Here is a 9500-nt window from a genome sequence, read left to right on the forward strand (position 1 = left end):
CAGTTTCCCCATCAACGCTCCCCCTCTTTCCCGCGCACGGCATCTCCTCCGGCGCCCTTCCTAGATTGGCGGCTCGCCCTCAAGTCTAACCCTGCGCAGACGCCGCTGCAGAAAGCAAAAGTAAAGTCTCCGAGTCCCCGATGCTTCTGCATGCCCACTTTCCCCCATCGTTACCTTTCGTGACTCTCGCGCATCATGTTCAAAATGGCTGCGCTCTGGAAATTCGACCCGCCGAGTGCCCCGCCCCTAGTATATGCCTTGCGTTCGATATTGGAAGGTGTCGTAGCTGAAGAAGCGCGTAAGTCGGACGGATAGCCGTGGCGGTGCCGAAAGGGCCCGAGATGGAGGGACTTACAGTCGCGTGTAGTAGCTTCCATACGACTTCGCAACGAGATCCGTCTCGACGAACTGCTCCGCCTCCACGGCACTGAGATGCAGCTGGAATCGTTGCCGTAGAGTACTCGTGGCGTGCGACACGCCCACCGAGAAGCAGGGCATCTTGGAGTCGCGACCCATCATCGCAACCAGGTCGATGATGTTGTCTGCGGACCGGCGAAGGGCTGCTCGCTTGGTCAGATCGTCACTTGCATCTGCGCACCGGATCTTCAAACTCACCTTGAAACGCTTGCTTGCACAATTTCTTGTAGTCGTCAAAGTCGACAGACCCTATGCCACCCAGCACGTCCACATACTCCTGCGTCAGCTTAAAGGGGGCCGCCTCGAACCCGACCGAGCCGGGGGAGTTGGATAGCATGAAGCCAAAATCTATATGGATGATGTGGCCTTCGCTATCGATGAGGACGTTTCCATTGTGGCGGTCCTTGAGCTGCAGGATGTACGACAAGATGCTATACGCCGCCAGCGAACGCTTAAAGGCATCCACGCCGGCCCTGTACGGCTTGCTGTCCGGCTGGCCAAAGGCCTTGAGGAAATGGTCCCTGAGCGTGGCGATGCGTTGCCGCGGGTTCTGGCCAGATTCGACCGAGGCCAGCGTCAGGCTCCGCTTCAGCGAGTGCAGCGAGACGCCATTGGTGATGGTCTCGATGAGCCCCGACGACTCTCCCGTCACAAGGATGCGCATCAGCTTGACCCACACATTGACGCCGGCATCGACCCAGATCCTGTGAAAGACGCTGATGAGCTGGCAGGCAAACGCCTCCTGCCGCAAGTCTGCGCCCGTCTTCACAATCACGCTGACCAAGTCCCAGTTCTTCATCCAGCCGTAGGGGGAAGACTTGCGGATGCGCTCCTTCTTCGCCTCCCAGGCTTCTCCGAAGACGGCTGCGCTGGGGTCATCGCGGTCGCCCCGGCGCTGGACGCCGCCCGTCTTGATGTCGTTTTCCATGCGCTCCCTGCCCGCGCTGGCGTTGAGGGCCGTGTCCAGCGGCCCGTCATCGTCGAGATCAGGGCCGTCCAGAGCGTCGCCGGCGGCGTTGGCATTTGTCTTGGCTATTATGGTGTCGAATGTGGGGCCATGCTCGTCCATCTCGAAGTTCTGCTCCTCCAGACTCTGCATGCTCGCAATGATCTTGGCTCGGATGGCAGCCACCTCGTGCCTTGGCCGCTTGCCACTCGTGGCCTCGAGCTGCGCGAGCATCTGCGACGCCGTCCTCATGTGAGTGGCCAGAGCCGAAAAGTCAGGCTGATCGGGGGCTGCGGTTCGAGGCAGCGTCAGGGTCATCTTGCGCCGCGAACCGGGGCTGTTGGACCTCGACGTCGAGGCGCCCGAAGTGCGCGGCGTTACTGCGTCCAGCGTCGTCGTCGACGTGGTCGCCCCGCTGGACAGGCGCAGGTTTGTGTGCGGCTGGGCCTGTCTGGCGTTGTATCTGGCGGGCGCCTCGTCGTCGGTCCTCAGGAGAGGCGAGCTTCCCAGGTCGCCCGAAACTGGCTCAAATACGCTGTCGATAACAGGCTCAGGACTGCGCACTGTCGCCTGCGTGATCTTGGGCATCTCCGAAGACAAATCAAAGAGTCGCCGAGAGCTCTCGTTTTCGTCCAACACCGTGGCGAGGAGTCGGCGGTTGTCGGCAGTGTCGGGGTCGAAGGTGAAGTCATCTCGGAGTACCTCGACCATCATGAGATAGGGCACCTTTTCGGCGCTGTTGAGGACTGTAGCCTCGGCTGGGTTCAGGCGCACGATTCTGTGGTGCCGACTCTTTCCGGGCGATCCGTTGAACAGCGTCGGCGGGCAGATGACGGGGATGTCGACCTCGGCGGGCAGGTCTCGTGCGACGAGGGCGAGTTCGGCACGGAGCGCGCTCATCCTTGCGGGCTTGGGCACAATGATGAGACGGTTTGAGATGCCCTCGAGGGCCGTCAAGAACTGCGTTTGCGACCGAAAGTAGTGGGACCTCAGAAGCCTCGTCTTCTGCAAGTGCGGCAGGTCGTTCAGTTTCCGGATTGCCTTGGAGTGGTGCGAATGCCGTCTTAAGATGCCATCGGAAGGCCCCGACGAGATGCCCGCCGAGACCGGCGTGGCTGGTCTCGTGGTCGGCTTGGGCGACGGCAAGGGAAGAGAGGCGGAACTCGCCCTGGCCTCCAGCGACCTGAGCTCCAGCGCAGATGGCCGCCTCGTCCCCGTCGGCGTCTTGGACCGCAGAGACGGAGACGGAGGAGTCTGGGAGAGGGCGCGCGGGGCGTGAGGGCGCGCGTCGGCCGCACTGGTCTTCCGGGTGTCTTTGGCGCGCCTGGACCTCGACGTGGTGGCGGAGACGGTCTGCGCCCTGGTGGGCTTGGGACTGAAGTTGGAATCGGCGGCCATGTCAGTAATGGGCTGAGGCTTGCGCGCCTGGGCGACAGCGAGGGGGCCAGCCCAGCGGGGAATCATGGGCAAGGCGACGCTGGCGAGCACGAAGCTGGAGAGGACGGTGACAGGCAAGACATTCTCCTTGATCCTGCCATGGCGCGCGGTGTCTGCCAGGCCAAAGACGATGTGCTGGACCTTGTTGTATACGCGTCGACATGTCTGGAAGGCGCCGGACTGGGGATTGGACGAGAGGTCGTGTAGGTACGTCTGGAAGAGCCAGAAGGTCTAGATGGGAAGCTCAGTGTCAGTTGGCGGGCGGGTATGGGACGGCGTGGCGAGCACACGCACCAGAAGCGCGGCCGTGACCGACTCCTCGCAGAGATCGAGCAGAAACTCCTCGAGGGCCATGGACTCGTTGTCGATGCTGATTATGAGATGACATAGCTGCGGCAGGAAGAACTCGATGTCCTCGTAGGGGAACTGGCGCAGCTTGTTGCACAGGACATAGTGAATGCCAACGTGGTCGGCGTAGCGGCTACCCGAGTGATGCATTAGCACGTGGGGGACAGCGGAGAGGGGGAGGCGGAGCTCACGAGAGGTACGAGACAGAGAGGAAGGGGTTCGAATTGAAGACGTCGGACTCAAGGAACCTCTGCAGTAGGTCCCACGACATTGGGGGGGTTACGCGGGGGAGCTGGCGACGACGAGGCTCATGAGCTGGGGCTGGGGCGGCGCAACAGGGGACGTAGCAACAAGCGATTGACGGCGCGTGCGCATGGCGGAGCGGGGGGGGCTTGGCTGCTGGGTTGAGGGCGCGAGCAGAGGCGGCTGTCGAGTCGCGGCGCCTCCCGGTCGTGGGTGCGAGATGCTGATGGCGAGAGAGGGTGGCGGAGATGAAGGTGGAAGTGGGAGACGGCGCAGAGTAACCGGGGGGGTTAATTGAGATTGACCTGAGGAGACCCGCCGACGCCCCAAATGATCAAGCAAGGCCTGCCCTCTAATTAGTGCCTCTTTTCCAGTGGATGGTGCCTCTGTGGTGGCAGCGGTCCAGTGGCCGGCAAAGAGGGGCCAAGACACGCTGATCAACCGCTGCGACAGAGTTGCAGCACAGCAAAAATGCCACCGCCGAGGGCCGTTTTTTGAAGTGGCCAGGCTGTCAACAAGAAGAATGGAGTGCTCCAGAGGCGAAGAGGAAAACAACGGGAAGAAGCACGAAATGGTAAAGTAAGAAAAAGAAGAGATTAAGCCACTTGAACTGATGGGCCAAAGTCAAGAGAGATATAATTAAAGCCGAGGTACTATACCTCTTCCTACAGCCTAGAGGCGCTCGGCAGCAGGGCGCTACAGCGCCTGGTGGCATACCATCTGGGTCAACAGATGGACGCCGCCGCAGGTCTCACAAAGCCAGGCAAAGCACGAGGCGGAAAAGAAGCAATCCTTGGCCGGCAAGAACACGCAAAATGGTCTTTCTCACTAGGCAACTGACGTCGTACAACACACCGCGTGCCGTGCGACGCGACATCATGTCAGCACCCGAGACAGCCAGCCCTGGTCCCGAACCCACACCGCGCGCATACACGGGCATCAGCAACCCGGTCCTGTCCCTGAGCAGCAAGGTTTCACTTCAGAAGGGCCTGCGGAGCCACCAGACGCCGCGCATTCGCGCCCGTCCGTCACAATCCGCCGTGTCTGAAATGCCCCGCGTGGCGCGACATGGTTTGCCGTCCAAGGGCGCCGCTCCGTTCTTGCTCCAAAACGCCGGTGATGCATGCTAGCCCTTTTAGAACGCCCGTCATTGTCGTCGTGTCCTTCATGACGCGTGCCGGGCCCACGGGAGGATCCTCAGAGTTTCCACGCTGCCGCCTCACGCCGCCTTCTTCCTTCGACCGGCTCCGCGGCCTCTCTTTTTGGGCTCGGGCTCTTCCTCTTCGCTTTCGCTCTCTGCCTTGGCCTTGGCTCGGGATCCTTCCTTTTCGTTCTCCACGCGGCTGACAATGTCTCGGAGAAAATCCCACTGATCATCCGTCTCGACCACCTGCTTAAGCATCGGAGCCGTGACTCTTTTGGAACCCTTGTCCTTGGCCACCTCGGCGCTCTTGGACACCAGCTGCACCATGAACAGCTCGAGCGCCTTGCCGACGGCGATGGGCGTCTGCTGGGCGACCTTGCCCACCTCCTCGTCGGCCTGCATGATTCGCTTTATTCTGGCCGTGGGGAACTTTGTCCTGACGGGCGACGGCTCAATGGCGGGCGGGGGCGGCCCGGCAGCTGCTCTTCGCGGGGGCATCTCGAGCGGCGGCGGCGGCTGCGCGGAAGCCGAGGGGGACGTCGGGACCGGCTGTCGGAGGTAGTACTGCGGCAGCTGGACGCCGAGATGCTGCTGCTGAACCTGGCCGGGAAATGCCTGCGCTTGAAAGTAGGCGGGCTGGGGATGGTGGAGCAGAGCCGGGGGCTGCTGGCCGTAGGGCACCGCCTGGGACGGCGATACGTTCTGCTGTGGGCTCGGAGGGAGGTAATGCTGCTGGGCCGAGGGCGAGTAGCCGGGATAGCCGGGGTCGGCGACGTCGTGAGGACCGGCCGTGGCGACGGGAGGCGGGTAGGAGGACGAGGAAGAAGAAGCGTGGCGGGGCGAGTGGCTGAAGTCGATTGGGGGGTTTTGAGCAGAAGGGGAAGCAGAGGCAGGAGGAGGAGGCGGCTGAGGATGAGGATGAGGAGTTAGATGGAGCTGAGACGCGTTCTGGGTGGGCCCGGCTGGGTAGAGAGAAGACAGGTCGGGCGACTTTGGGGCGTAATTTGACGTGGAATTATGATTGTCATCTGCCGACATTTTGCACCTCCCCAGCTCTGGCGGGGCGCCGCCACCTCCTGGTTGGTGGGAGCGTTCGTTGGTTGTGCCGACGGATGTCGCAGCCGGGTTAGTCAGCCGGCAGCTGTTCCCCTTGGCGAGCCGACGGCAAACAAACACAACGGGCTTGCTCTGCTTCGGACAGGGCAAGCCAGAGGCCTCTAGATGGACCCAGGAGGGATCGATCGACCGTGTTGGACGTTGCGCGCCGGCGTGTGGTGCGGCGATGGTTTCCTGTCCCTTTCCGGCCCGTGTCCTTGACCAGGCGGACAAGTCTCCTTGGGAAGAGCGAACAAAACTACCCGCTGTAGATATCAGGACAAGGTGAACTGCAGGTTCCATTCAACGCTAGGCGAACTAGCTATCGAAAAGAGCTCTTGGCCTTCACCCGCCCCTGAACGCTGACACGCGAGGTGGGAGCTTGCCCAAGGGAGGCCGGCGACCCCGCGACCCCGGTTCCCGCGGGCGTCCACCAGCAGCCGGCTTTTGGTTCTGCGAGGGCTTCTAGCTGGCCGGGTGGTGGGCAGCCAAGAGAGGAGATGTCTGGCAAGGCGAGAAGCACGAAGAATAAAGACGGAAAAGAACCAAGTCAAGGGAAACAAGAAAGGAATGGCACAAGGGAATGGGGGAAAAGAAAGCAAGACAATAAGGACGCAGCAGGGAAGACGAAGAAGAAGCGGACAGCGCGAGCCTTTGAATAACGTGTGATTAACAGACGGTGAAATAGAAAGCGCAAAGGTGTAAATGCAGAGCCAGCAACGTGGGTGTGACGCGTTGCGTGCAAGTGGTGGAGGCGGACAGGGGGGAGGCCCTTTTTTTTGCTTGTCTCGCGCCGTCCCTTCTAATTTTTTTTAAGCAAGAGGCGGGGGAGGGACGGCGATGGGAGGTGCCTTATGAAAGGTCCGGTTCAGAGGGAATGCCCGACCGTTTATATGCGCGCCGCGGGGCTGCTGCAACGCCCGAAACGGGACCTCATGGGGTGGCGGCAGCGAGGCGCTGTGCTGCCGAATCAGGCATGGCCTGGCTGCCTGGGCGCTCTTGCGTACTGTCTACACTCGGTCTGGCAGCACTTAGGGCTGTAAATATTAAGTAGACGGTACTTTGATGACTCGGTGTGGCCCCAGGGCTTGCTCTCCCCGACTCGATGGTGAGGCTCAACAAGATCGTCGTGACGGCTCGTACAACGCAATGGTTTACAGGAACATTCAGCCACAGCAGGGCTTCTTTGAGACTGTGGACTCCGCCTTTCTACTGTCTGTGCTCTGTATTGTACTGTACGTGATGCCATGTGCTCCCCTGGCACCTCGCCTTACCTCAACACCATTACGTAATACGCTTCCTGGCAAGCCCAATTTCGGATGCTAGTGGATATCTACCCTTTTAGGTAAGGCCTAACTTCCTGCAATACGTACTTGTATGCACGCTTTTGCCCTCTTTCAGTACCTTTTGATATCTGCATGCGCGCCAATTCGTCCTCTTCTCTTCATATTTTCCCTCTCGTCACACACCTCTCGAGCACCAACAATCCAACAAAGGATTGCTCGTCAACCACACCGGCGCCTTGTCCTCACCACATCATTGTCCTCGCCGGAAGTTCGTGAAAAGCCCTTGCTTCGCCTCCAGACGACGGCTACTGTGTGCATTCTCTCGCGTCACCTTGGCCCATCAGTCGCCGGATCCTGCCCGAAGACCTCCGGCTCATTCCAGTCAGGCCCGTCTCGTGATGCGACTCCGCGAATCCCTGGCGCTTCCTGATTTCCCGCAATCTTTGTGGGAAATCCACCTACTGCCGCGCTCGAGCTGCCACGATGGCACCAGGGCGCGGATCTCTTTGCGAGGCGAGTAGCTTTTGAATCACTCTACGCGCAGCACTCTTCGCACCACCAAGCTCGCTCAGTGATGAAACAAGCAAGAGCTCATATCTATGAGGCCGGCCTCGGTGACGACGGAACCGCGCCAGCAAATGGTCCCGGTTCTCGACCCACCACCTTACCTGGCCAGTCCATGACTGTCTACTTGATCTAATCTGAGAGCCGCCGCACTGCCCCCGTCCTTGCCGGCCATCTTGGTGTCACTCAGCTTGCTGATCTGTCCCACAATCCACCTCAGCCCCTGCAGTCTTCGGTCCGCCGTGCTCGACAAAAACAATGATGCCACGGGCCACGCGTGAACCCCACCGTCGAATCGCAACGCCTTCGTCTCGATACCACTTCGCACGCGACGGTTGATAAAGTCTCCGATGTCGGGGGCAAACACCTCTTGCTCGCCAAACACGACCACGTAGCCCCGTTCTGGACTCGCCGCCCTCCAAAGTTTCTCGTCGACGCACGATCCGGGCGATGCCGGCTGCTGGTTGAGCATGGCTGCACCGGCATACTCGTGCGCATACTTCCACAGGGTTTGTCGGTTCAGGTAGTCTACCATGGACGGGTAGTGGAGATGGGACTTGAGCTTCACCCACGGTGATATTAGTGCAGCCGTACGAGGCACGGCGAGAGCCAGCGGTGACGGTTCAGAGACCGTGCTAACCCCCTTTTGCTGCAGGGTCTGGGTCTCACTCCCCAATTGTAGCAGGAGACTGAGGATCAAGGTGCCTCCGGCCGAGTCCCCAGCAACACAGACCCGGGAGGCATCCTTGGCCACCTCCAAGACATGCCTGTAGCCTTGTAACGTCTCCAGCATCTGCGTCGGATAACCCGCGTCTGGAACCAAGGTGTAGTCGAGCGCAAACACGGCTGGGTTCTGGAATCCGGCATCTACCAGCAACGAGTGCCAGGCCAGAAGGAACTCGAGGTAGAAGTAGCAAGAACCCAGGGCAAAGCCGCCGCCTACTTGCGAGTCAGCGACGTGGAGCGCCGTCACGACGGCATCACTTTACCGTGAACGTAGTAGACGACCAAGTCCGGGGGCTGGTCTGGCTTGTGTCTAATCCACAAGCCCTTGGCAGCCGTGTCGCCCTGTTCCCTCTTAGTCATGCCCAATAGAGCGACGGGCATGGTGAGATACCTCTCGGCTTCTGTGCTCGTGCCAGTGCACGGGGCAGTCAAGATAGCCATGCCTCAGCATGCGCCACCGCAGAAATGGCAGCGCGACGCCCTTGGAGAAGAAGACCCTGTTGACGCTGGTCGGGATGGCCCGGAAGGCATAGCGCACGCACCGCACGACAACGTCTTCAAATACGGTGGACTCGTGCGGCAGCGATGCAGTGGGCGACATGGGCCTCGCCAGCCGGTCGCGCACGAGTTGAAAGGGCAGCTGCAGCACTGCGGCACGGTGAGCCCGGGGTGCTCTCGCAGCCGGGAAACGGGGCATCCGCACCGAGGAACGGCAAAGCCTGGAGGGCCACCAGGCACGTGCGGACGAGACCGACGTGCCATATCAGCTGAGGGGCCAGGAAGATGCAGAAGACGAGACAGTCGACGAGCGAGACGGGGCCGAGGATCATTCTTGCGGATGCGCGGGGGGTCTCGAGCCCATGGCGGGAGCTCTGTCGGTCGGCCTCTTACGGAGGAGGCGGAGAGGCGATGCGGGACGGGAGAGGCATCGAGTACTTCGCAGTGGCAGGCAATATCGTGAGCGGCTTGTTACTGGGTTCGGCGCCATGGGCAGGATGATGATTCAGGAAAGATCCGAAGGCGCCTTTTGGGGGCGACGCTAACAAATGGGTACTATACGGAGGCAGCTTTCAAAAGTCGTTGCGGACGCTAAAATGACCCCTATATAGAAAAAGCAAAACGTACCAAACTTCTCTAGCTCTCTATCTACTTATGCTCTCTTAATACTATAAAGGAGCGACCGTAAAAAATAGGCTTTAATAGAGCGAATTCCTTAGTATTTAGATAGTTATTAATATCTCTTATAAGTCTAAAAAAAAACCTTCTCGCGAAACTAATATATACCTATAGCGGG

General features: G+C 60.2%; 4 protein-coding genes across 4 annotated transcripts; 1 reads left to right on the plus strand and 3 right to left on the minus strand.

The window, feature by feature from the left end:
* Positions 1–246: 246 nt before the first annotated feature.
* Positions 247–3419, minus strand: HRG_06053 (phosphatidylinositol 3- and 4-kinase domain-containing protein; the record flags this gene model as incomplete). Its single annotated transcript, XM_044864524.1, has 6 exons — positions 247–286; positions 356–560; positions 616–1681; positions 1745–3031; positions 3095–3281; positions 3340–3419. The coding sequence occupies 6 exons, from the start codon at positions 3417–3419 to the stop codon at positions 247–249; spliced, it is 2865 nt and encodes a 954-aa protein (XP_044721056.1).
* A 787-nt stretch (positions 3420–4206) lies between these two features.
* On the plus strand, positions 4207–4521 carry HRG_06054 (uncharacterized protein; the record flags this gene model as incomplete). Its single annotated transcript, XM_044864525.1, has 1 exon — positions 4207–4521. One exon carries the CDS (start codon positions 4207–4209, stop codon positions 4519–4521), a length of 315 nt encoding a protein of 104 aa, XP_044721057.1.
* An 89-nt stretch (positions 4522–4610) lies between these two features.
* HRG_06055 (histone-like transcription factor (CBF/NF-Y) and archaeal histone domain-containing protein) lies at positions 4611–5573 on the minus strand (the record flags this gene model as incomplete). The annotated part of the gene is made up of 1 exon (XM_044864526.1): positions 4611–5573. The coding sequence occupies one exon, from the start codon at positions 5571–5573 to the stop codon at positions 4611–4613; it is 963 nt and encodes a 320-aa protein (XP_044721058.1).
* Positions 5574–7580: 2007 nt separating this feature from the next.
* Positions 7581–9036, minus strand: HRG_06056 (steryl acetyl hydrolase domain-containing protein; the record flags this gene model as incomplete). Its single annotated transcript, XM_044864527.1, has 4 exons — positions 7581–8419; positions 8470–8530; positions 8598–8854; positions 8910–9036. The coding sequence occupies 4 exons, from the start codon at positions 9034–9036 to the stop codon at positions 7581–7583; spliced, it is 1284 nt and encodes a 427-aa protein (XP_044721059.1).
* Positions 9037–9500: the final 464 nt, after the last annotated feature.

This window comes from Hirsutella rhossiliensis, assembly GCF_020360975.1.
Source record: "Hirsutella rhossiliensis strain HR02 chromosome Unknown scaffold00005, whole genome shotgun sequence".
In the NCBI taxonomy this organism is placed as follows: domain Eukaryota; kingdom Fungi; phylum Ascomycota; class Sordariomycetes; order Hypocreales; family Ophiocordycipitaceae; genus Hirsutella; species Hirsutella rhossiliensis.